Below are 27,730 nucleotides of genomic sequence, written 5' to 3'. Positions count from 1 at the left end.
TCGGATTTTGCAGGGCATTTTTTACACATTTTGATTGCAAAGTTCTTCTCACACATTTGGGCCCCTAAATTGCCAGGGCAGTATAACTACCCCACAAGTGACCCCATTTTGGAAAGAAGACACCCCAAGGTATTCCGTGAGGGGCATGGCGAGTTCCTAGAATTTTTTATTTTTTGTCGCAAGTTAGTGGAATATGAGACTTTGTAAGGAAAAAAGAAAAAAAAAGAAAAATCATCATTTTCCGCTAAATTGTGACAAAAAATAAAAAATTCTAGGAACGCGCCGTGCCCCCCACGGAATACCTTGGGGTGTCTTCTTTCCAAAATGGGGTCACTTGTGGCGTAGTTATACTGCCCTGGCAATTTAGGGGCCCAAATGTGTAAGAAGTACCTTGAAATCAAAATGTGTAAAAAATGGCCTGCGAAATCCGAAAGGTGCCCCTTTGCCCACCTTGGCTGCAAAAAAGTGTGACACATCTGGTATCGCCGTACTCAGGAGAAGTTGGGCAATGTGTTTTGGGGGGTCATTTTACATATACCCATGCTGGGTGAGAGAAATATCTTGGCAAAAGACAACTTTTCCCATTTTTTTATACAAAGTTGGCATTTGACCAAGATATTTTTCTCACCCAGCATGGGTATATGTAAAATGACACCCCAAAACACATTCCCCAACTTCTCCTGAGTACGGCAATACCAGATGTGTGACACTTTTTTGCAGCCTAGATGCGCAAAGGGGCCCAAATTCCTTTTAGGAGGGCATTTTTAGACATTTGGATCCCAGACTTCTTCTCACACTTTCGGGCCCCTAAAAAGCCAGGGCAGTATAAATACCCCACATGTGACCCCACTTTGGAAAGAAGACACCCCAAGGTATTCAATGAGGGGCATGGCGAGTTCCTAGAATTTTTTTTTTTTTTGCATAAGTTAGCGGATATTGATTTTTTTTTGTTTTTTTTCTCACAAAGTCTCACTTTCCGCTAACTTAGGACAAAAATTTCAATCTTTCATGGACTCAATATGCCCCTCACGGAATACCTTGGGGTGTCTTCTTTCCGAAATGGGGTCACATGTGGGGTATTTATACTGCCCTGGCTTTTTAGGGGCCCTAAAGCGTGAGAAGAAGTCTGGAATATAAATGTCTAAAAATGTTTACGCATTTGGATTCCGTGAGGGGTATGGTGCGTCCATGTGAGATTTTATTTTTTGGCACAAGTTAGTGGAATATGAGACTTAGTAAGAAAAAACAAAAACAAACAAAAAATGTCCGCTAACTTGTGCCCAAAAAAATGGCTGAATGGAGCCTTACCAGGGGGGGAGTGATCAATGACAGGGGGGTGATCAATGACAGGGGGGTGATCACCCATATAGACTCCCTGATCACCCCCCTGTCATTGATCACCCCCCCTGTAAGGCTCCATTCAGACATCCGCATGATTTTTTACGGATCCATGGATACATGGATCGGATCCACAGAACGCATGCGGACGTCTGAATGGAGCCTTACAGGGGGGGTGATCAGTGACAGGGGGGTGATCACCCTGATCACCCCCTGTCATTGATAACCCCCCTGTAAGGCTCCATTCAGACGTCCGCATGCGTTCTGTGGATCCGATCCATGTATCCATGGATCCGTAAAAAATCATGCGGATGTCTGAATGGAGCCTTACAGGGGGGAGTGATCAATGACAGGGGGGTGATCAATGACAGGGGGGTGATCACCCATATAGACTCCCTGATCACCCCCCTGTCATTGATCACCCCCCCTGTAAGGCTCCATTCAGACATCCGCATGATTTTTTACGGATCCATGGATACATGGATCGGATCCACAGAACGCATGCGGACGTCTGAATGGAGCCTTACAGGGGGGTTATCAATGACCGGGGGTGATCAGGGTAATCAGGGTGATCACCCCCCTGTCACTGATCACCCCCCCTGTAAGGCTCCATTCAGACATCCGCATGATTTTTTACGGATCCATGGATCCATGGATCGGATCCACAGAACGCATGCGGACGTCTGAATGGAGCCTTACAGGGGGGTTATCAATGACAGGGGGTGATCAGGGTAATCAGGGTGATCACCCCCCTGTCACTGATCACCCCCCCTGTAAGGCTCCATTCAGACATCCGCATGATTTTTTACGGATCCATGGATCGGATCCACAGAACGCATGCGGACGTCTGAATGGAGCCTTACAGGGGGGTTATCAATGACAGGGGGTGATCAGGGTAATCAGGGTGATCACCCCCCTGTCACTGATCACCCCCCCTGTAAGGCTCCATTCAGACATCCGCATGATTTTTTACGGATCCATGGATACATGGATCGGATCCACAGAACGCATGCGGACGTCTGAATGGAGCCTTACAGGGGGGTTATCAATGACAGGGGGTGATCAGGGTAATCAGGGTGATCACCCCCCTGTCACTGATCACCCCCCTGTAAGGCTCCATTCAGACATCCGCATGATTTTTTACGGATCCATGGATACATGGATCGGATCCACAGAACGCATGCGGACGTCTGAATGGAGCCTTACAGGGGGGTTATCAATGACAGGGGGTGATCAGGGTAATCAGGGTGATCACCCCCCTGTCACTGATCACCCCCCCTGTAAGGCTCCATTCAGACGTCCGCATGATTTTTACGGATCCATGGATACATGGATCGGATCCGTAAAAATCATGCGGACGTCTGAATGGAGCCTGACAGGGGGGTGATCAATGACAGGGGGTGATCAGGGAGTGTATATGGGTGATCACCCGCCTGTCATTGATCACCCCCCTGTAAGGCTCCATTCAGACGTCCGCATGATTTTTACGGATCCATGGATACATGGATCGGATCCGTAAAAATCATGCGGACGTCTGAACGGAGCCTGACAGGGGGGTGATCAATGACAGGGCGGTGATCAATGACAGGGGGGTGATCAGGGAGTTTATATGGGGTGATCAGGGGTTTATAAGGGGTTAATAAGTGACGGGGGAGGGGGGGGGGTGTAGTGTAGTGTAGTGTGGTGTTTGGTGGGACTGTACTGACCTACCTGAGTCCTCTGGTGGTCGATCCTAACAAAAGGGACCACCAGAGGACCAGGTAGGAGGTATATTAGACGCTGTTATGAAAACAGCGTCTAATATACCTGTTAGGGGTTAAAAAATTCGGATCTCCAGCCTGCCAGCGAGCGATCGCCGCTGGCAGGCTGGAGATCCACTCGCTTACCTTCCGTTCCTGTGAGCGCGCGCGCCTGTGTGCGCGCGTTCACAGGAAATCTCGCGTCTCGCGAGATGACGCGCCGATGCGTCCAGGAGGAGAAAAGCAACCACCTTCCGGACGCATCGGCGCGTTAGGCGGTCCGGAGGTGGTTAAAAGAAGAAAAACTGCTACAAGAGGACAGTTTTAAATTAGAGGGGCAAAGGTTTAAAAGTAATATCAGGAAGTATTACTTTACTGAGAGAGTAGTGGATGCATGGAATAGCCTTCCTGCAGAAGTGGTAGCTGCAAATACAGTGAGGGAGTGTAAGCATGCATGGGATAGGCATAAGGCCATCCTTCATATAAGATAGGGCCAGGGGCTATCCATAGTATTCAGTATATTGGGCAGACTAGATGGGCCAAATGGTTCTTATCTGCCGACACATTCTAGGTTTCTATTAACAGAAAAAAAAAAGACAATTTTCCCCCCTTTTAAAATTTTTCCGGAGTATAAAAATAAAAACACCAAATAAAAACACACAAAAATACCAAAATAAAAATGATAAAAATAAAGCCCCATGCATCACTGAAAACATTTTTAAAATAATTTACTTAAAATATGCATGTAAAAAAGATGGAAATGCGCCTAGTCAGGAGGGGGGGGGGGGGGGGGGGGGGGGGTGTATAGCCAGGTCTTGAACTACTTAAAGCTCTGATGAACAAAACTGTCAGCAGTAAATGTTGTTAAACAAAAATCTCACAGTACAGAACTTATGGGGTCATTTATCAAACTGGTGTAAAGTAGGACTGGATTAGTTGCCCATAGCAACCATATTCCACCTTCCATTTTTGACAGCTACTTCAGAAAATGAAAGGTGGAATCTGATTGGTTGTTATGGGCAACTAAGCCAGTTCTACTTTACACCAGTTTGATAAATGACCCCATTAGTTTTTAAATTCCTAGACGTTTCAACACGGATACTTAGGTGCTGACATACTGCACATGCTGCTGAAGCTAGTGATTCGCTGCAGCACCCACATCATTGCTCCAGGGATCTAAATAAATGCCAGCATGAGGAGGGGCACCAGAACAGTAAAAACTTTCAAGCAACAATAACTGTAAGGGCTCATGCACACAACCGTTGCTTTGGTCTGCATCCGATCTGCATTTTTTAGCTGGTCAGATGTCGACCGATTCACTTCAATTGGGCCGCGAAAGAGGCAGATAGCACACGTATTCTGTCCACATCTGTTTGTCCATTCCATGGCACCTGCAAAAATATAGAACATGTCCTATTCTTGTCTTTACTAAAAGACAAGTATAGGACTGTTCCATTATGGGCCAGGGGGCATAATGCTGATGTCACACAGCCAGTATCCATGTTTTGCAGAACACAAAAACAGCTACAGCAGTGTGCATGAGCCCTACATTTATTTTCTGCTAATGGTAACGTGACCACATGAAAGAAAAATTGTGTTACGTTGTCATTTGCGATCTTAAATCTATTTACCTTTCGTATATAATCCTGAAGTCCTTTCACGCCATACATTCTCAAGACAAACCACAATTTTAGAGATCGAAACCTTCTTCCCAGTGGGATCTGCCAATGCTTTCCAAAATAAAAATTATAAATAAAACTTTAAACCAAGGCAGACATATTCACATGTTTAGAACTGTGCCGTCAGCAGTTAGAATGCAAACAGATTTTACGTCTCTTTAATATTCAAATGAGTTTCCTGCAATTAAAGAGGTTGTCTGGTTTTCTCATATTGATGATCTATCAGGATAAGTCATCAATATTAGATCGACTCCCAGCACCCACTCCAATCAGCTGTTTGAAGAAAATGAAGCGCTCATACAAGCTCTCATGTGTTCTCCTCACTATTTACCAGCTCGCCATTGCAGCAGCGGATCAATGTAAATACAGCTGCTCCATTTCATTTGTATGAGCTTCAAACAGCTGACTGGCAGGGCTGGGAGTTGGACCCCCACCGGTCTGATATTGATGACCTTTCTTGAAGATATCAAGGGAAATTAAGAAAAGGAGAGTTCTTGTGGGTACTGCTTGTCAAAGAAAAATTTCAGCGTAGTCTTGGTATATCAGTTTGTGTAAAATAGCAATGCGTTTCAGGGCTGGACCAGCTCCTTTCTCAGTTATCACACAGTGTTGCTATTTTACACAAATAAATGGATATACCAAGACTACTAATGGTAGACTGGCCATATACTCCACAGGGAAATTTCCCGGTGGGGCCAATGCACTTGACCCTCTTCATGGCCGCAGTCCAGGTACATAATGATCAGATCCTGGAGCATCAGGTACTCATGCACCAGCGCAGCCGCCACAGGTGGCCTCCTGAAGTCAACTGCATCACTGTCCTCAGAAGGGTGATAGGGTAGTATTTTGTTCTGCATGGTGGTATTTGTCTTTTCTGGACCAGTATTTGTGCTGCACTCTGGTATTGCAGGCCCAGTCTACTTCTGTTGTCCCTGCCTACTTATGGCTTGTGTTGGCCTGCCTACTTGTGTTGTCCCCGCCTTCTGTCAATTTGGACTCGCCTACAACATTGGGCCATTTTTTTTCCCTAGGACCACTTTTAGTTCCCAGTCTGCCCCTGAGGACTATGCAGTTGAGGATTTCTTCGGCAAGCAGCGCCTGCGAGAAGTCTCCTTTTCTTCATTTCTCTTGATACTCTTCAACCGGATTTGGTCTGTTGAGATAGCATCTTCAAGTACCCCTATTTGGCACATTGGGTTGTTGTGCGCCCCACAACTCCCCAAGGAAAGTGGTTTGTATACCCTCCCCTGTCGTTTTTATGGTTATCCCAAGTGTTCTTCTATAATCCTTATTTGTAGTTTTTGAGATATTTAGAAGATATCTTAAAGGATAGGTCATCAGTATTAGAAAAATCAGACAACCCCTTTAGGCTAGGTCTACACGAAACCAATGTTGCGCAACAATTTTCATAATGGTAGTCTATGGTGTCGCACTGCGACGGTCACAAAAAAAAACATTCAAAATCGATTTTTCTGCGACTGTCGCGTTGCAGCATGTCGCACGTCATAGTGCGACAACCATAGACTACCATTATAAAATTTGTCGCGCAACATGTTGCAGTGTAGTTGTGCCCTATGGGTCGTATAGACCTAGCGTTAATCCTTGGATTTGCAAAGATCTTGACATGTTAAATATTCTCTAGACCCAATGCCCATTGGCTTTTAGCTGCGAGATCTTGATCTTCCATACATCTCCAAGCTGCATAAAAATGTAAGAATATCTGTACCAAAACCACATTGAAAAAGAAATGCACATAAGTCTGCACTATTTATTGCGGTTTTGAAGTGTTATTGGTGCAGTTTTTGTACTTTTTTATGCAGATTGGGTTTATGTTAAAAACCCCATTGAAATCTAAATCATAAGGACTCATGCACATGAACGTATTTTTTGTTCTGTTTTTTTTGTAGCCCGTATGCGGAACTATTCATTTCAATGGGGCCACAAAAAAAACGTAGATGACTGTGTGCATACTGTGTCTGTATGTCTGCAAGTGGTTCCGCAAAAAACAAAAAACAAACAAACACATGTCCTATTCTTGTCCATTTTTTACACAAGGACAGGCATTGTTACAATTTTTTTGCGGACCGCAAAGCGCATACGGTTGTGTGCACAAGCCCTAAGGTGCGGAATTGCACAATTTTAACATCCACACGGTAGGTCACTTTCCACGCATATAAAATATGCAAAGTGTACACCAGATTTGGCAGATCTCACTTTGCTGGTACTGTATTACACTAGTTTTTCTGAATGAAAACCTGTGTTGAAAAACCGCAAGTAATTTGCCTCGTGTACAGTTACCTTTAACCCAAGTGCAAACAAGTGCAGGTGAACACAAAATCCACACTAATTTCGGTGTGGATTTATGTGCGGTTACATAGCAACATGGCTGCACCAAAATGTGCAATCTCTAATCGCGAATTTTGGAGCAGATTAGATGCGATTTTGCCGCTCGCTCTTCATGGAAAAGGGTGAAATCTGCAGCTAAAACTGCAATAAAATTGACATGCTGCAGATTAGGAAATCCGCATGGCAGGTGAAATTCAGCACAGAAAAAAAATCTGCAAAATGTACATAAGATTTGTGTGCAGGTGGCCTTAGGGTGGCTGCCTATGGCGCGGATTACACACGTTTTTCTTCTTTGCAGATTTTGTGCAGAAAAACTGCAGCGTAATACAGTACCGACAAAGTGAATGAGATCTGACAAATCTCATGTACACTTTGCTTTTTTTTTCCCTTTAGGTGCAGAAATTGACCTGTTCTGCAGATTTTAAAATCTGCAGCATGTCAATTGTTTGTGCGGTTCTGCACATTATGTAGAGTAGTTTTCCCCATAGACCTAAAAAAATACACACACAAAAAATAATAATGCAGATTTATGTGCTTTATACACTCACCTAAAGAATTATTAGGACCACCATACTAATACGGTGTTGGACCCCCTTTTGCCTTCAGAACTGCCTTAATTCTACTTGGCATTGATTCAACAAGGTGCTGATAGCATTCTTTAGAAATGTTGGTCCATATTGATGGGATAGCATTTTGCAGTTGGAGATTTGAGGGATGCACATCCAGGGAACGAAGCTCCCGTTCCACCACATCCCAAAGATGCTCTATTGGGTTGAGATCTGGTGACTGTGGGGGCTATTTTAATACAGTGAACTCATTGTCATGTTCAAGAAACCAATTTGAAATGATTCGAGCTTTGTGACATGGTGCATTATCCTGCTGGAAGTAGCCATCAGAGGATGGGTACATGGTGGTCATGAAGGGATGGACATGGTCATAAACAATGCTCAGGTAGCCCTTAGCATTTAAACTATGGCCAATTGGCACTAAGGGGCCTAAAGTGTGCCCAGAAAACATCCCCCACAACATTACACCACCACCAGCCTGCACAGTGGTAACAAGGCATGATGGATACATGTTCTCTTTCTGTTTGCGCCAAATTCGGACTCTACCATTTGAATGTCTCAACAGAAATCGAGACTCATCAGACCAGGCAACATTTTTCCAGTCTTCAACAGTCCAATTTTGGTGAGCTCGTGCAAATTGTAGCCTCTTTTTCCTATTTGTAGTGGAAATGAGTGGTACCCGGTGGGGTCTTCTGCTGTTGTAGCCCATCCGCCTCAAGGTTGTGCGTGTTGTGGCTTCACAAATGCTTTGCTGCATTCCTCGGTTGTAACGAGTGGTTATTTCAGTCAACGTTGCTCTTCTATCAGCTTGAATCAGTCGGCCCATTCTCTTCTGACCTCTAGCATCAACAAGGCATTTTCGCCCACAGGACTGCTGCATACTGGATGTTTTTCCCTTTTCACACCATTCTTTGTAAACCCTAGCACAAAGTATAAAAGTTCCGTAGGCGGCGCTCACCTGGTCAGTCTTGCAGTGGAAGCACGGACGGTGCTTGGAAGGGGCACCAGTTGCAAACTGTATAAAAATAAGATGGGATGTCCAGCTTTCCAAAGACGTTGTTCTTTATTCCAAAATAACAGGATAAAAAGCAATCCAACACGGCAAGCAGGTCTACATGTTTCAGATGCTCTAATACTGATCCTTATTCATGATACCGATTATCCTTATTCATGACACAGTTGTCATGAATAAGGATCAGTATTAGAGCATCCGAAACATTTAGACCTGCTTGCCGTGTTGGATTGCTTTTTATCCTGTATTATTTTGGAATAAAGAACAACGTCTTTTTTGGAAAGCTGGACATCCCGTCTTTTTTATACAGTTTGTAAACCCTAGAAATGGTTGTGCGTGAAAATCCCAGTAACTGAGCAGATTGTAAAATACTCAGACCGGCCCATCTGGCACCAACAACCATGCCACGCTCAAAATTGCTTAAATCACCTTTTTTTCCCATTCTGACATTCAGTTTGGAGTTCAGGAGATTTTCTTGACCAGGACCACAACCCTACATGCATTGAAGCAACTGCCATGTGATTCGTTGACTAGATAATCGCATTAATGAGAAATAGAACAGGTGTTCCTAATAATTCTTTAGGAGTATATTTTTGGTTTAGATTTTATACAGATTTTCTGCATCTAGATCTGCACGGTGTGCAATTACCCTTGGGCTACCTGCTCACAGAAGTGGGTAAATGCACATAAGATCTGCAGATTTATGTACGTTTCAGCAGCATATCTGCACCAAAATCCTTAACATCTCATGGCGTTTTTTTGGTGCGGATTTAATGCGATTTTGCCCCATGTGATGAATACCACACCTTGTGCCCGCTTGACGTCAACCACGTCGAGCTCACGAGACCTGGTATGATCACGGGTTTGCCAAAACATGAAGTTACGCCCTCCAGTGGAGCACATAAGGTCAGGTTGGTATAGTTTACACACACACCTCCTGTCCACGTGGGCACAGAGGCAACAAGCTGAGAGAGCCTTTTCACTGCCGCAGTGAAACAGTGCCTCCTCAGCTCGGGTATCTGCCACCAGTTCCCGTTTGATATAAGCCCGGTCCGCTAACGGGATTATATAGGGTCAGAAACCAACCCGCAGTAGCTTATAACTAGGCCAAAACACGGACGTGGGGATTTGTGATCGAGATACAAGATAGCACAAGATTAAATTATAGATTTAATCGCCATATGGGCACACTAGATTTGACACAATATACACAGACAATATATACAGTGGTCTGAGGTTACAGATACAGGTTATATGGCTACAACAGGGTTAAGCAGTGTAAAAGTCAGTTACCGGGTAAGATGAAAGTTCCTTTAAGATGTTCTTTGCTGGAGTCCACATAAAGGGCCGTGATCTCAGCTATTTCCTGGGTCCCTCTAAACACATTTGCAGGATGTGACCCCTCTTCAGAGAAAGACACGCCTACCTGCTGGCACCCGACTTTTAACCTGTAGCCAGCCCCTCCCCTCCCGGCCTCAGATGAGGGTTCCACAAATGACCCACAAAACCCTTTAGGGTTCATAGCTCCAGACCAGAGGGTCACAGGGAGATGGTTCTGGGACCAATGGACCTGCCTGGGTCCAGGCTACAAGTAGAGCCCAAACCTGGTACAGTTATGTGGTTTCTATGGGGAGATATGGATATCTCCCTACCCTGACCTCGTCCCAGTAAACAAAGACCATGGGAACGTACCTCGTGGCCACCGGGACACAAATATGTATCCGGTTTGCGCCTGCGATGGCCAGGCGATTCATAATTCCTTATGAAAGGTAGGTGCCAACATGTCTGGGAGGTCTCATTGATCCTGGGCAAGGGCGGATACCCCATGCTGAGGGTTTTCTGCAGGATTCAGTTGGCTCCAAACTGGTGGACTGAGGTGTGACCTTCTCCTTGAAGCCTGGACCCCCTGGGGGCTTTCTTCCTTGCCAACTGACACTCAGATGGCTGGGGGGGGGGGGGGGGGGAACTTATTTGGCATGTACACTGAACATGCCAAGAGGTGCATCAAATTACAATTAGGGCTGGGGCTTTGAACCAGGGCCCTCCTGTGGAGTTCACTACCTCCGCTATCTGTGGATGGGGGTGCGAGGACATGGCTGACAGAGAATATTAATCCATATTCCTCACACCCCAGATTTCACACTTCCATTGAAAAGGGTGAAATCCGCAGCTAAAATCGCAAATATAATTGACATGCTATTAAATATGAAAACCGCAATGCAGGTCAATTTCGCCATGGAATTTTTTTTTTTAAATCTGGAAAGTGTACATGAGATTTGTGCAATCTGATACAGTTTGATGGCACTGTAATATGATGCAGTTTTTCCGCATAGAAAAAGCACACATTCTGCAACGTGTGCAGGTGGCCTCAAAGTCTGACTGCTACACAATAGGTGTGTGCCTCTTAATTCTTGTACATCTCAAGCCAGCACCAAGTAGATCAAGACTGACATAGAAACACCAGATAAATATCTCCCAGTGAGTGTAGTAATTTATTTTTCTATATAGCACCGTTATTTCATTATTAAGCATATTTCTGATGTACAGTAGTTGCTCTCATTTTTGTGAATTTGGAAGGTTGAAGGTTTTGTAACATCATGTTCACAAGCTTTGTACTTGAAAATAGTTGCCTCTTTCTACCGGGATCTGCTAAAGGGCAGGCTAAGCTTCTGCAGACGGATCTTTTTATTGTATGTATCTGTATTTAGAACATACTGTACGATCACCTGGTGAAGTTTAGTTAATGCCTGAGTATTCATAGTACCAAGATGAACAAATGAATACCTAATGACTGGTTTGGGTATTCATGCCTTAGCAGCAAAACCCCTGTAAATATAAAGGTCCTCTGCTGTATTAACAAGAGCTGCGAACTATGAGTAGCATGCACTCTGAATCCTGCTGCAAGGAACATATGAGTGCTAGTTACGTCCCCCAGCAAAATCAGCTCATTGTTAAAGGATATTTTTTCACACACAAATTTTGGGGAGAAAATCATTTCTCCAATTGGTTCTATTTATCTATCTTTTTTCATATTTGTTCTACAGCCTGCTGTGCTTCCTGTGCAGAGCAGGCAGCTCTAGGTAAGTTTACAGAGAATCCGTTGTAACGGATCTCCTAGCACCCCGACCGGGTACCTCCGTCGATAGATGCTCCTAGTGCTTTCCGAGGACTCCAAGCACTCCACTTGACACCGTATGCCCTGCAGACCCCACGAACCGCCGCAGCTTGGTTGGGGTCTCACCGTCCTCCACCCACGCTGGACCTACGACAAGGCTCCAGGCTCCAGTGGGTGAACCTCTCCTACAGCCAGAGAGCAGGAACAGCTCTTACAAGAGCTAGTAGTTATGCCAGGGGAGTATAGCAAATAGTCAGCGTATAGCAATCCCCCAGTTTTGATCAGTTATCCAAACACCAGTCTCAACATGATGAAGGATAAAACAGGAACGCTTTATTGAGGGCTACCCGCCCATATTTATGCAGGTCCCCATCTGGTGGACACGCCCCCAGGGGACCAGAATGGAGACTGCGACACACCGAACAGATACAACACATCCCCACAATGCATCATGGTTTCCTCCTCTCTGCCCCAGAGACAACCGAGGAATAATCCAATTATCTCTCAGGACAAAAGGGAGATCGCCAATACACATGTGGGGACAACAGGACAGAAATCACCATTTAAACACACTGTCACACCCTCCCAGCAACCACAGACATTTAACATATTCCCAGATAGCTCAAGTCTGAGTGCATATCATTAGGCGAATGGCACTCAGACCACACGAATACAATTAAACTAGCCATCTGGGTACCCTCACATAACAAAATACAATTCCAAAGACAGATTTAAGCTGTGCGGCCGGCCTGTCTTCTTTAAAGTTAGTATGGGCCATAATCCTGAGGCAGGAGGCTGGCAACCAGCCCCCTCCAAAACACCGTGGCGAGGTTGGTTTCGTCACATCCGTCATCTGGCGGTTTTCTCTAACTCCTCCGTGTGCACTGGAGAGAGCACACTGTCTACCTCTACCTCCTCCCCCCAGTCAGGAGTGCTGTATCAGAAGCTGCCAGGTCCAGCACATGAACCTCCGCCCCTCTCCTGGGAAGCCCCGCCCCTCATGGACATCTTTTACCAGGAGCAGCTCCAGAGCACATTGTGGTTACAGGACCTGTGGATGTCACAGTCATGTGATCAGCCATGTGTGTGGGAGGAGTTAGGGGAACACAGGCTCAGTGTAGGACTGTGCTGGTGGATAATGCAGTTGTACTTTATGTATGGAAGGTGTGTACAAAGCAGGGCTATGTCAGTGGTAAGGCTACTTTCATACTAGCGTTTTCAATTCCGCTATTGAGATCAGTCATAGGATCTCAATACCGGAAGAAAATGCTTCAGCTTTGTAGCCATTCATTGTCAATGGGGACAAAACTAAACGGAATGCACCAAAATGCATTCCATTCCGTTTGTTGTGCTCCCATCATGGACAGAATAAAACTGCAAGCAGCGTTTTTCTGTTCACGATGTGGTGCGGAGCAAGACTGATGTAAGTCAATGGTGACAGATCAGTTTTCTCTGACAATAGAAAACTGATCCGTTCCCCATTGACTATTGTGCAGTTTTCTGTATGTAATGTGCACACAAAAGGTGGGCGCCTCCTGTGTGTGTGTCAGCGTCAGGTGGGTGCCTCCTGTGTGTGTGTGTGGCAGCGTCAGGTGGGCGCCGCCTGTGTGTGTGTGTGGCAGCGTCAGGTGGGCGCCGCCTGTGTGTGTGTGTGTGTGTGTGTGTATGGCAGCGTCAGGTGGGCGCCGCCTGTGTGTGTGTGTGTGTATGGCAGCATCAGGTGGGCGCCGCCTGTGTGTGTGTGTGTGTGTGTATGGCAGCGTCAGGTGGGCGCCGCCTGTGTGTGTGTATGGCAGCGTCAGGTGGGCGCCGCCTGTGTGTGTGTATGGCAGCGTCAGGTGGGCGCTGCCTGTGTGTGTGTGTCAGCGTCAGGTGGGCGCCGCCTGTGTGTGTGTGGCAGCGTCAGCTGGGCGCCGCCTGTGTGTGTGTGTGTGTGTGTGTGTGTCAGCGTCAGGTGGGCGCCGCCTGTGTGTATGGCAGCGTCAGGTGGGCGCCGCCTGTGTGTATGGCAGCGTCAGGTGGGCGCCGCCTGTGTGTATGGCAGCGTCAGGTGGGCGCCGCCTGTGTGTGTGTGTGTGTGTGTGTGTGTGTCAGCGTCAGGTGGGCGCCACGTGTGTGTGTGTGTGTGTCAGCGTCAGGTGGGCGCCGCGTGTGTGTGTGTGTGTGTGTGTCAGCATCAGGTAAGCGCTGCCTGTCTAACCAGTCTATTGTGCAGTTTTCTGTATGTAATGTGCACACAAAGGTGGGCGCCGCCTGTGTGTGTGTGTGTGTGTGTGTCAGCGTCAGGTGGGCGCCGCCTGTGTGTGTGTGTGTGTGTGTGTGTCAGCGTCAGGTGGGCGCCGCCTGTGTGTGTGTGTGTGTGTCAGCGCCAGGTGGGCGCAGCGTGTGTGTGTGTGTCAGCGCCAGGTGGGCGCAGCGTGTGTGTGTGTGTGTGTGTGTGTGTGTGTGTGTGTGTGTGTGTGTGTGTCAGCGTCAGGTGGGCGCCGCGCGCGCGTGTGTGTGTGTGTGTGTGTGTGTCAGCATCAGGTAAGCGCTGCCTGTCTAACCAGTCTATTGTGCAGTTTTCTGTATGTAATGTGCACACAAAGGTGGGCGCCGCCTGTGTGTGTGTGTGTGTGTGTCAGCGTCAGGTGGGCGCCGCGTGTGTGTGTGTGTGTGTGTGTGTGTGTGTGTGTGTCAGCGTCAGGTGGGCGCCGCCTGTCTAACCAGTCTATTGTGCAGTTTTCTGTATGTAAATGTGCACACAAAGGTGGGCGCCGCCTGTGTGTGTGTGTGTGTGTGTCAGCGTCAGGTGGGCGCAGCGTGTGTGTGTGTGTGTGTGTGTCAGCGTCAGGTGGGCGCCGCCTGTCTAACCAGTCTATTGTGCAGTTTTCTGTATGTAAATGTGCACACAAAGGTGGGCGCCGCCTGTGTGTGTGTGTGTGTGTGTGTGTGTGTCAGCGCCAGGTGGGCGCAGCGTGTGTGTGTGTGTCAGCGCCAGGTGGGCGCAGCGTGTGTGTGTGTGTCAGCGCCAGGTGGGCGCCGCGTGTTTGTGTGTGTGTGTGTGTCAGCGCCAGGTGGGCGCCGCCTGTGTGTGTGTGTCAGCGTCAGGTGGGCGCCGCCTGTGTGTGTGTGTGTGTGTGTGTGTCAGCGTCAGGTGGGCGCCGCCTGTGTGTGTGTGTGTCAGCGTCAGGTGGGCGCCGCCTGTGTGTGTGTGTGTGTGTCAGCGTCAGGTGGGCGCCACCTGTGTGTGTGTGTGTGTGTCAGCGTCAGGTGGGCGCCGCCTGTGTGTGTGTGTGTCAGCGTCAGGTGGGCGCCGCCTGTGTGTGTGTGTGTCAGCGTCAGGTGGGCGCCGCCTGTGTGTGTGTGTGTCAGCGTCAGGTGGGCGCCGCCTGTGTGTGTGTGTGTCAGCGTCAGGTGGGCGCCGCCTGTGTGTGTGTGTGTCAGCGTCAGGTGGGCGCCGCCTGTGTGTGTGTGTGTCAGCGTCAGGTGGGCGCCGCCTGTGTGTGTGTGTCAGCGTCAGGTGGGCGCCGCCTGTGTGTGTGTGTCAGCGTCAGGTGGGCGCCGCCTGTGTGTGTGTGTCAGCGTCAGGTGGGCGCCGCCTGTGTGTGTGTGTCAGCGTCAGGTGGGCGCCGCCTGTGTGTGTGTGTCAGCGTCAGGTGGGCGCCGCCTGTGTGTGTGTGTCAGCGTCAGGTGGGCGCCGCCTGTGTGTGTGTGTCAGCGTCAGGTGGGCGCCGCCTGTGTGTGTGTGTCAGCGTCAGGTGGGCGCCGCCTGTGTGTGTGTGCGTCAGCGTCAGGTGGGCGCCGCCTGTGTGTGTGTGCGTCAGCGTCAGGTGGGCGCCGCCTGTGTGTGTGTGTCAGCGTCAGGTGGGCGCCGCCTGTCTAACCAGTCTATTGTGCAGTTTTCTGTATGTAAATGTGCACACAAAGGTGGGCGCCGCCTGTGTGTGTGTGTGTGTGTGTCAGCGCCAGGTGGGCGCAGCGTGTGTGTGTGTGTCAGCGCCAGGTGGGCGCAGCGTGTGTGTGTGTGTCAGCGCCAGGTGGGCGCAGCGTGTGTGTGTGTGTCAGCGCCAGGTGGGCGCAGCGTGTGTGTGTGTCAGCGCCAGGTGGGCGCAGCGTGTGTGTGTGTGTCAGCGCCAGGTGGGCGCCGCGTGTTTGTGTGTGTGTCAGCGTCAGGTGGGCGCCGCCTGTGTGTGTGTGTCAGCGTCAGGTGGGCGCCGCCTGTGTGTGTGTGTCAGCGTCAGGTGGGCGCCGCCTGTGTGTGTGTGTCAGCGTCAGGTGGGCGCCGCCTGTGTGTGTGGGTCAGCGTCAGGTGGGCGCCGCCTGTGTGTGTGTGTCAGCGTCAGGTGGGCGCCGCCTGTGTGTGTGTGCGTCAGCGTCAGGTGGGCGCCGCCTGTGTGTGTGTGCGTCAGCGTCAGGTGGGCGCCGCCTGTGTGTGTGTGCGTCAGCGTCAGGTGGGCGCCGCCTGTGTGTGTGTGCGTCAGCGTCAGGTGGGCGCCGCCTGTGTGTGTGTGTCAGCGTCAGGTGGGCGCCGCCTGTCTAACCAGTCTATTGTGCAGTTTTCTGTATGTAAATGTGCACACAAAGGTGGGCGCCGCCTGTGTGTGTGTGTGTGTGTGTGTGTCAGCGCCAGGTGGGCACAGCGTGTGTGTGTGTGTCAGCGCCAGGTGGGCGCAGCGTGTGTGTGTGTGTCAGCGCCAGGTGGGCGCAGCGTGTGTGTGTGTGTCAGCGCCAGGTGGGCGCAGCGTGTGTGTGTGTGTCAGCGCCAGGTGGGCGCCGCGTGTGTGTGTGTGTCAGCGCCAGGTGGGCGCCGCCTGTGTGTGTGTGTCAGCGCCAGGTGGGCGCCGCCTGTGTGTGTGTGTGTCAGCGTCAGGTGGGCGCCGCCTGTGTGTGTGTGCGTCAGCGTCAGGTGGGCGCCGCCTGTGTGTGTGTGCGTCAGCGTCAGGTGGGCGCCACCTGTGTGTGTGTGCGTCAGCGTCAGGTGGGCGCCGCCTGTGTGTGTGTGCGTCAGCGTCAGGTGGGCGCCGCCTGTGTGTGTGTGCGTCAGCGTCAGGTGGGCGCCAGCCTGTGTGTGTGTGCGTCAGCGTCAGGTGGGCGCCGCCTGTGTGTGTGTGCGTCAGCGTCAGGTGGGCGCCGCCTGTGTGTGTGTGCGTCAGCGTCAGGTGGGCGCCGCCTGTGTGTGTGTGCGTCAGCGTCAGGTGGGCGCCGCCTGTGTGTGTGTGCGTCAGCGTCAGGTGGGCGCCGCCTGTGTGTGTGTGTCAGCGTCAGGTGGGCGCCGCCTGTCTAACCAGTCTATTGTGCAGTTTTCTGTATGTAAATGTGCACACAAAGGTGGGCGCCGCCTGTGTGTGTGTGTGTGTGTGTCAGCGCCAGGTGGGCACAGCGTGTGTGTGTGTGTCAGCGCCAGGTGGGCGCAGCGTGTGTGTGTGTGTCAGCGCCAGGTGGGCGCAGCGTGTGTGTGTGTGTCAGCGCCAGGTGGGCGCCGCGTGTGTGTGTGTGTCAGCGCCAGGTGGGCGCCGCGTGTTTGTGTGTGTGTCAGCGCCAGGTGGGCGCCGCCTGTGTGTGTGTGTGTCAGCGTCAGGTGGGCGCCGCCTGTGTGTGTGTGTGTCAGCGTCAGGTGGGCGCCGCCTGTGTGTGTGTGTGTCAGCGTCAGGTGGGCGCCGCCTGTGTGTGTGTGTGTCAGCGTCAGGTGGGCGCCGCCTGTGTGTGTGTGTGTCAGCGTCAGGTGGGCGCCGCCTGTGTGTGTGTGTGTCAGCGTCAGGTGGGCGCCGCCTGTGTGTGTGTGTGTCAGCGTCAGGTGGGCGCCGCCTGTGTGTGTGTGTGTCAGCGTCAGGTGGGCGCCGCCTGTGTGTGTGTGTGTCAGCGTCAGGTGGGCGCCGCCTGTGTGTGTGTGTGTCAGCGTCAGGTGGGCGCCGCCTGTGTGTGTGTGTGTGTCAGCGTCAGGTGGGCGCCGCCTGTGTGTGTGTGTGTCAGCGTCAGGTGGGCGCCGCCTGTGTGTGTGTGTGTCAGCGTCAGGTGGGCGCCGCCTGTGTGTGTGTGTGTCAGCGTCAGGTGGGCGCCGCCTGTGTGTGTGTGTGTCAGCGTCAGGTGGGCGCCGCCTGTGTGTGTGTGTGTCAGCGTCAGGTGGGCGCCGCCTGTGTGTGTGTGTGTCAGCGTCAGGTGGGCGCCGCCTGTGTGTGTGTGTCAGCGTCAGGTGGGCGCCGCCTGTGTGTGTGTGTGTCAGCGTCAGGTGGGCGCCGCCTGTGTGTGTGTGTGTCAGCGTCAGGTGGGCGCCGCCTGTGTGTGTGTGTGTCAGCGTCAGGTGGGCGCCGCCTGTGTGTGTGTGTGTCAGCGTCAGGTGGGCGCCGCCTGTGTGTGTGTGTGTCAGCGTCAGGTGGGCGCCGCCTGTGTGTGTGTGTGTCAGCGTCAGGTGGGCGCCGCCTGTGTGTGTGTGTGTCAGCGTCAGGTGGGCGCCGCCTGTGTGTGTGTGTGTCAGCGTCAGGTGGGCGCCGCCTGTGTGTGTGTGTGTCAGCGTCAGGTGGGCGCCGCCTGTGTGTGTGTGTGTCAGCGTCAGGTGGGCGCCGCCTGTGTGTGTGTGTGTCAGCGTCAGGTGGGCGCCGCCTGTGTGTGTGTGTGTCAGCGTCAGGTGGGCGCCGCCTGTGTGTGTGTGTGTCAGCGTCAGGTGGGCGCCGCCTGTGTGTGTGTGTGTCAGCGTCAGGTGGGCGCCGCCTGTGTGTGTGTGTGTCAGCGTCAGGTGGGCGCCGCCTGTGTGTGTGTGTGTCAGCGTCAGGTGGGCGCCGCCTGTGTGTGTGTGTGTCAGCGTCAGGTGGGCGCCGCCTGTGTGTGTGTGTCAGCGTCAGGTGGGCGCCGCCTGTGTGTGTGTGTCAGCGTCAGGTGGGCGCCGCCTGTGTGTGTGTGTCAGCGTCAGGTGGGCGCCGCCTGTGTGTGTGTGTCAGCGTCAGGTGGGCGCCGCCTGTGTGTGTGTGTCAGCGTCAGGTGGGCGCCGCCTGTGTGTGTGTGTCAGCGTCAGCTGTGTGTCAGCGTCAGGGGCGCCGCCTGTGTGTGTGTGTCAGCGTCAGGTGGGCGCCGCCTGTGTGTGTGTGTCAGCGTCAGGTGGGCGCCGCCTGTGTGTGTGTGTCAGCGTCAGGTGGGCGCCGCCTGTGTGTGTGTGTCAGCGTCAGGTGGACGCCGCCTGTGTGTGTGTGTCAGCGTCAGGTGGACGCCGCCTGTGTGTGTGTGTCAGCGTCAGGTGGACGCCGCCTGTGTGTGTGTGTCAGCGTCAGGTGGGCGCCGCCTGTGTGTGTGTGTCAGCGTCAGGTGGGCGCCGCCTGTGTGTGTGTGTCAGCGTCAGGTGGGCGCCGCCTGTGTGTGTGTGTCAGCGTCAGGTGGGCGCCGCCTGTGTGTGTGTGTCAGCGTCAGGTGGGCGCCGCCTGTGTGTGTGTCAGCGTCAGGTGGGCGCCGCCTGTGTGTGTGTGTCAGCGTCAGGTGGGCGCCGCCTGTGTGTGTGTGTCAGCGTCAGGTGGGCGCCGCCTGTGTGTGTGTGTCAGCGTCAGGTGGGCGCCGCCTGTGTGTGTGTGTCAGCGTCAGGTGGGCGCCGCCTGTGTGTGTGTGTCAGCGTCAGGTGGGCGCCGCCTGTGTGTGTGTGTCAGCGTCAGGTGGGCGCCGCCTGTGTGTGTGTGTCAGCGTCAGGTGGGCGCCGCCTGTGTGTGTGTGTCAGCGTCAGGTGGGCGCCGCCTGTGTGTGTGTCAGCGTCAGGTGGGCGCCGCCTGTGTGTGTGTGTCAGCATCAGGTGGGCGCCGCCTGTGTGTATGGCAGCGTCAGGTGGGCTGTTATTGCAACAAAATGTGTAATGCCAAGCGATCAAAAAGTCATGTGCCCCAAAATGGTACCAATCAAACCTTACTTAAGAGTCTAACAATGGTCACATAGTCAAATAAAAAATATTTAAAGGGGTTGTCCGGGATCAAGATTGTTTTTAAAAAACAGTTAAAGCACTATTAATAGTTGATTGAAAGTCCCCCCAGATGTTTTTAGGTATTTTTACACTTCAGCTGGGCTCCTACAGTCCCCCACTGATTGTTTACCTCTATGTTTGTGTGCGGTAACTTCCAGCGCAGCATCGCCTTGTTTCCTTCGTGCAGCCGTCCCCCTAATTCATATGCCGCAACCATTCCTCCCTCTTAGTCACGCCCCTAAGCGCCTCCTTGCTCAGTCCCTCCATCCTTGCTAAGAATACTCCCTGCCTGGTGAAGTCCCCGGACCAGAGGGGCGTGGCTTGGCGCAACGTGTTGCCGCCTAGTTTCCGCCCCTCAGTGCGCTCTGCATAATAACTGAGGCTGGCGGTGACGTCACCGGGCTCCCTGAGAAGCGAAAGCCGAGGCTTCGCTCTGCATAAAGGGACCCAGTACGTCACTGAATCTTTGAAAAGTGGCACTTCCGGCAGAGAATTTAGAACAAGAAAACGGGGCATCAGAAAAGTCTTGCAAAGGTACGACAGGACTGTATGTAATATTTATATGCTTGGTGTTCTCTTACAGCAATGTCCCCAATCCCAGACAACCCCTTTAATGTTTTCACTGAACCAGTATGCTAGGAAAAATGGAGACCCTTGTTGCCATGGAGCCTTGATACTAATAGTGTATGCCCCTAGTGTTGAGATTCTGACCCTGCATCCTATTATAATAGCTATCTGATCGTATATCTACATGGAATAGAAAAAGTCACTGAATTTATATGTGCATAGATATTTCACAAATAAACTGAGAACCCATGCATTTACATTTTCTATTGTGAGGTTTCATTTTACTGTAAATATTAGCTATTGAATTGTATAAATTTCCTGCAGGCGAAATACACTAATGGACTGTAGATGACATGACAGGGATTCACGTGAACGACAGAATCCTTGTATTACGCACCTTCCACTCAGGGCCTGCACCATGGATGCGTGTAGATGTGTAGATATGAGGTATATAACGATTTTGCTTAACTATGAATGAACCATTGTAAAGAAAGCAAAGTGATTCTGTTCAGGTAAGTAAAACTTTAGGAGGAAAGTCTAGTAAATTGCTTACCCTGTAGTCTGTCACTAATCCTGAAAGAGAAATCAAATAGGATTAATAAAAATGAGAAATTCGTAAATTTGTATTTGTGTGTCAAAATAACATTGTAATCTAAGTTTAAACCCTAATGACCAAGCCTGTAAGGCCCCTTACAGACTAGCATGAGCGGATCAGGTCTGGATACACTGCGAATGCGTTCAGTGAAAAATGTGCAATTTTTCAAGCAAGTTGAATCTATTTTGTATGCAATAGTGTTCAGTTGTTCCGTTTTTATCGTGCAGGTGCAATGAGATTTAATGCGTTTTACACGCGTGTGATTAAAAAAAAACTAAAAAAAGAAGGTATACAAATATCTCTTTGCAAACATCCATGAAAAGCGCATCACATCCGCACTTGCTCGCGGATGCGATTTTCGCGCTGCCCTATTCACTTCTATGGGGCCAGCGTTGCCTGAAAAAGGCAGAATATAGAACATGCTGTGATAACGCTCATGTGCACAGCCCCATCGAAAAGAATGGGTCCGGATTCAGTGCGGGTGCAATGTGTTCGCATCACACATTTCACCCACGCGGAATGCTCGCTCGTGTGAAAGGGGCCATAACTTTTTGTAACAAAGATGGATAACCCTTTTAACATAGAAACCATAAAGTTATTTTTTACTATTCATGTTTCACAATATATAAACGTATCTCCATAAGTCCCATAGAGAATGAATGGACTGGCAGTGTGCATGGTCGACCTGCCGCTCCATTCATATCTACACACAGGACGCCTGTTCTAATGATTGACGAGTCCCAGCAGTCGTACCTTCACTGAGCAGATGCTTAACCTTTGTCCTGTGTGTAGGGGACAAGTTAACACCTTGGTGTAACCCCTTTTATAGAAGACATAAGTGAAAAGCATTTAAAAATAGCTGACGGAGGAGGGAGGCGGATATCCGATATTACAGATTCCAGGAAAACAGTTACAAAAATAAACAAAATAAAATTACATTGATACAGTTAATAGAACAAATGAGCCAATTAACTGATAGAGTACTGATACACAGTCCAAGTGGACAAAGATACCGGATGTACTGAACCACAAGTGAGATCCAACACCAGGCTGAAAACATGGCTCCACCTCACACCTCAAAGATTCTTCTGTGGGGATTTTAAATGTTTTTATCTTATGTCAGGTTTGTGTCACTATAGTAATGCAAGTGCTTCTTGTTCAATGCATGTTGACTTGTTGTCAGTTTTGCAGTTGTTAAAACCAATATTCCTAGTGGGTTAGGATTGTAAAGGGGAAAATTGTATACGGGGAGTTATAGGACTGTACAGTTTATCATAATAGCATAATTTGTAAGGCTGAAAAAAAAAGACATACATCCAGTTCAGCCTGTTATCCTGCAAAGTTGATGTAGGGGAAGACAAAATGGCCGTTCTCTAGAATTCTAGTAACTTTGTATTCAAGAAATGCATCCAGGCCCCTCGAACTCTTTTAGTGAATTCACCTTCACCACTAGTGTTGAGCACGAATATTCTAATAGCAAATTTTTATTGCAAATATCGCCACTGAGAGTTTGCGAATATTTATATAGTGCTATATATTCGTTATATCGAATATTCAGCATTTTTTCCATCCGAACACAATTCCTATCAGTTTCTTGCTTGTGGGCCAATGAGAAGGAAGCAATGTCAAGTTCACAACAATACTTAGTGCACCAATCAGTAATCTGTAGTCAGACCTGCTAAAATTAGAAGTTGCACGTAGTGCGAAAAAAATATTCTAATCACTGCCGATTAGCGCAATCGCGAGCACTTGACTATCTGCATATAAAAGCTATTGTAATGTTCTGCCATGCCAACCATTTTCTCCAGTCTCAGGAGAAACTCATGAAACTTCTAGCAGCTTGAAAAATGTAGCCAAAGTGACCCACGCCTGTATTTCGAGTTACGAATTTGGATTGCGTGATTTTAACATTGCAGATTTTTCACATTTAATAAAATAATCTCGAATATATGATTAATATTCTACAAAATATTTCTGAAAAGTTGCTAATTCGAATATAGAACCTGCCACTTATCACCACCTCCTCAGGCAGAGTTTCATAGTTTCACTGCTTTTACAGTAAAGAATAGAGATGTCCCAAACTATTCGCCGGCGAACATAGCTTGTTCGCGTTTGCCATGGCGGGCGAACATATGAGATGTTCGGTCCTCCCCCTATCCATCATTGAATAAACTTTGACCCTGTACCTCACAGTCAGCAGACACATTCCAGCCAATCAGCAGCAGACCCTCCCTCCCAGACCCTCCCACCTCCTGGACAGCATCCATTTTAGATTCATTAGGAAGCTGCATTCTTAGTGAGAGAAGGGACAGTGTAGCTGCTGCTGATTTAATAGGGAAATCGATAGCTAGGCTAGTGTTTTCAGTGTCCACTCCAGTCCTGAAAGACTCATCTGATCTCTGCTGTAAGGATAGCACCCCAAAAAGCCCTTTTTAGGGCTAGAACATCAGTCTGCTTTTTTTTTTTTCCTGTGTAATCAAATTACAGTTGCCTGCCTGCCAGCGTGTGCGTCAGGCTCACAGCCCTGCAAGTGCATAGTGTCACCAGCGCAACTCCTATCTGGTGTCACATTCGATTCCATTTAAAGAAAAAAATAAAAATTTGACTGAATAAATAGCAGTCAGCTATACGTGCGTGCGCGCGCGTGTGTGTCTAAGGCCCAGTGCCAGTGCATGTGTCACTTCAGCGCCATTCATATCTGGTGTCACATTTGATTCCATTTAAAGAAAAATAACAATTTTGACTGAATAAATAGCAGAAATGTAGTTTGAAAACAGCTGGAGTGCCCAAAGTTGCTGATCCCTGATCTAAATCATAAATAACCAGGTTTTATTTGAGAGAACATTAAATATCACCCATTAGCCTGAAATGGTCTTAAATCAGAGTAAATTCAGGTGGAAGCTTTCAATGAGCTTAATTGAACACTGCAGTGAGTAATCAGCCACTAATGACCCTTGTGTTCTAGCAGTGAGGCATAATGTAGGCTTGGTGAGTGTTTGTGTGGCCGTGATTATAACCTTGGTGTTTGCAGCTGTGTTTGACCAATGGAAATTTGGTGTCATTTTCAGACATGCAAACTAAATTCTGTACTTGGCACTATAAAATTCAACCTTCTTATAAGGATGTTGCTAGTTATGTAGGTTTCAATTAACATGGGTTATGAAGAAACGGTCAGTCAAATTAGCTCCACACTACTGCGTTTCTGGTGGTGGTAGAGCTATAAAATAATGTTATCATTGTTATATGTTCCTGATAACTACTGAAAAGTTGTTCAAAGTACACGGAGTAGCCCATGAGGCATTTATCCTTATTTACATAGACACAATTGCACTATTTTACACAGCCTCATTTTTCCAATTTGACATGTGAATATATCTGGTAATAACTTTGGAATGCTTTTACTTATCCAAGTGATTCTGAGCTTATTTATTCAGGAAATGCAATTGGTAAAATTTAGTCAGCATATTTTGTGCTCATTTATAAAAAAATCCCAAAATGTACAGAAAAATTCATAACTTTCAAACTTAGAATTGTTCTGCTTGTAAGACAGTCAAGACACGCAAACTAGTTTTAATATCACAGGTTTTAGTGGCAGTTTTCAGCACTTCTGTGTTTTTTTTTGTGTGGTGTATTTAGTTTTAGGTTCCCCCCTTTTTTGGGGGCTAAAAAACCCTCTGTCTTATAAGCGTATGAGGGCTAGCCCAACTGGCGGCCCTGCAGATTTGTTCAATGGACGCTTCCGCTTTTTCTGCCCAGGATGTCATGCCTGATCTAGTGGATTGCTCTTTGAGAAAACTAGGAGGTTCTTTATCTGACACTTTTATATGGTTCAGCAATCAACATTCTGATCCATCTTGCATTCAAGTTTTTTGTTGCCTTTAGACACTTATTTGGCCCCCGAAATTGAATGAACAAATAGTCAGATTGTCAGGTGGATTCTAGATATTGTAGAATAATATGTCTTGGGCTACTTTCACAGTCGCGTTATGGCTTTCCATTTGTGAGATCCGTCATGGGCTCTCACAATCGGTCCAAAACAGATCAGTTTTGCCCTAATGCATTCTGAATGGAATGCCTGCAGCGTTTTGCTGTCCGCTTGACAAAACTGAGCCAAAACGGATCCATCCTGGCCCACAATGCAAGTCAATGGGGACAGATCAGTTTTCTCTGACATTCGAAAACGGATCCGTCTCCCATTGACTTTCAATGGAGTTCATGACTGATCCGTCTTGGCCATATTACAGATAATACAAACAGATCCGTTCATGATTGATGCATGCGGTTGTATTATTGTAACGGATCAGTTTTTGGAGATCCATGACGAATCTGCCCAAAACTAGAGTGTGAAAGTAGCCTTACATCTAAGGTATAATATTTTTTTCTCTCCTTTGGATTTTCACAGAATGAAGGAACATTGACCTCCTCTTGTCTAACAATCCAAGGATGATCAGCAATTTGTGTCAAAAACTGAGCTCAAGGCGGAAATATGGACTCTTAGGGTATTAGGCTACAGACTTTTTTCGAATCCTGTCTGAAGGGACCCTAATACAGACTGAATGGAAAATTATGGGAATCTTGACACCATGAATGGAATTTCTTCCATATTTCAGAATAGATCTTAGATGTAGATTCTTTTCTACTGGCTACCATTGTATTAATCACAGAATCTGAAAGGCCCTTGGATTTTAAAGTCAGCCTTTCAGATTCCAAGCTGTTAAATGTAGATTTTCTACTTGAGGGATGAAAAACTGGTTCCTGCTTTAGGAGATCTGCCTGCCAGGGAAGAACTCACAGAATAGGGAAAACCAGGCTTTCTTCAGCCATAGAGGGGCTACTAGAATCACATGTACCCTCTCCTCTTTTTTTAAAACCCTCGGTATTAAAAGGCAAGGGAGCAAATTGATATGCTAGGGGGAAATCCCACTTCTAAACCAGTGCATCCAACCCTACATTACCATATTTGGGATTCAGAGAAAAGTATTTTGGAAGCTTTGTATTTTGAGCAGAGGCAAACAGATCAGGGGATCTCCCCCATCTTGCAGAGATCTGGGTGAATACTTTGCTATTTAGACTCCAATCTCCTGACTTAAGTTGGACCCTGCTTAGTTAGTCTGCTGTAATATTTAGGTGACCCCTTAGATGCACTGCAGATAGCAAACTCATGTTTTTTTGCCAATGAGAAAATTTCCTTTGTCACACTGCTTAATACTGGACTTCTTGTTCCTCATTATAAATTCAGATACGCTACAACCGTTGTGTTGTCTGTTTTTTGCACATCTTTCCCCACTAAGTTCACAGACAGCATTTTGAGTGCCTCCTATATTGCTAAGAGCCCTCTGCAACTTGGAGAGTTTGGTCTGTAATGTTGACCTTTGTCCCTGGAAAGACAGCAGCGAGCAATGCGCTCCCCAGCCCCAAAGATTTACATCCGTAGTTATTGTTAGGTCTTTGAAGCCCCAGGGAACTCCTTTTTGAAGGTGATCCACCGAAGAAGGCATTTTTTTTCAACTGACTGTGGTTGATGGATTTTTTTTTATTATAAAAAAAAAATTAAAATTCTCTAAGGAACTCTGTTCCAATTCTCTAGTAGTCACCATTGAGCTACCCGAGAATGACACTGGGGCCATCTGACTGCAGGAATACAGGCAGTCAGTCAGAGAACCAAACAGTCATAGCCTCTGACCATACAGAATGGCAGAACTACAAAGTCTGACACCTTGCTTCTTCTGAGGTGGTAACAGGGTCTTCAGATGGGTAGAGTCCAGTAGGACCCCAAGAAGATTATTTTTTGGGGTAGTTAAGGGACTGGACATCTCCCAATTTATAATCCACCCCAAACGATAAAGTAGTTGACATGTCAGACTTTTTTTTCTAGACACCCGGCAGAATGCCTCACTATTAACAGGTCGTCTAGGCAAGGGATTACTATCACATTTTGTCTCTGTAAGTGAGCTACCACTCAGTGATTCCAAATGGAAGGAGCTTAAATTGAAAATGGTGAAGGATTTTTTAGATAAACCACAAAGCTTTAGAAATTTTTGATCTGCTGGACTGGAATATGGTAATAGGCATCCAGGGGCGGACTGGGAACATAAAGTGGCCCTGGAAAAAAACTAAAAAAGTGGCCCGAGATACCACAGTGCAGAACAAAATACTGCCTAAATTAATTAATGCTGAGAGCATCAGGTCTTTATATGCCTGGCTTTTGGCCAAGAGGAGGGTTTAGGTGGCCCTCTGGGCATCGGCCCACCGGGAAATTTCCTTATAGGGTCTATGGCCAGTACGCCCCTGTAGACATCCTTGAGACCCAGAGAGGCCATGAAATTAAACAGATTTATGGTGGCCTTTATTGTCTCCATCTTGAATTTCTGATAATTGGTTCAAAAATAACACTACCAGATAAAGCATAACACATTTCTTGCTTAAAAACATCCCTCAATTAATCTTTCAGAACAGAGACAATATCTTTACCAGAACATTTCTGGCAAATCTAACTCATAGAAGAGCCTGATAATGTCAAAGAACAAATTGCACACTTCCTAACTATGTGGTGCTTTTGACTTATATGAGCTGTCTATCACCTCAACACACATACAGGGGAGATAGAGAAGGAACTGAAATTGGAATTAGATAATAAATTAGAAACGTAAAAACAAAAAAAAACATTAAAGTCAGTCATTTTTGGGGCAGTTATGAAAATAGATACTACAGCAATTTATATTTGTACTTACAGTCCCCAGATCAGCGTGCGACTTCCACCTTGATCCGCGCACCGATTGTAGCTCCGTCCCCTTCACGGACTCGTCAGATGTGTGGCCAGTCTCCTGAGGACCCCCTATGATGTCATCCGCTAGAGCCAAA

The 27,730-nt window shown here is 48.4% G+C and overlaps 1 protein-coding gene across 5 annotated transcripts in view; it reads right to left on the bottom strand.

Moving 5' to 3' along the window:
* Positions 1-27,730, bottom strand: part of LOC122938153 (aromatic-L-amino-acid decarboxylase-like) — a 270,020-nt gene that overhangs the window by 69,123 nt on the left and 173,167 nt on the right. For all 5 annotated transcript variants that reach the window (XM_044293489.1, XM_044293491.1, XM_044293493.1 and 2 more), the window contains 2 exons: positions 20,828-20,847; positions 4,709-4,807 (listed from right to left, as the gene is read on the bottom strand). In XM_044293489.1, the coding sequence (XP_044149424.1) occupies positions 4,709-4,807; positions 20,828-20,847 (119 nt within the window). The remainder of the gene's footprint in view (positions 1-4,708; positions 4,808-20,827; positions 20,848-27,730) is intronic.

The sequence above is a fragment of the Bufo gargarizans genome, chromosome 5, assembly GCF_014858855.1.
Source record: "Bufo gargarizans isolate SCDJY-AF-19 chromosome 5, ASM1485885v1, whole genome shotgun sequence".
NCBI lineage: Eukaryota > Metazoa > Chordata > Amphibia > Anura > Bufonidae > Bufo > Bufo gargarizans.
Note: the sequence above shows the minus strand (reverse complement) of the source record. Positions and strands in the feature narration are given on the sequence as shown.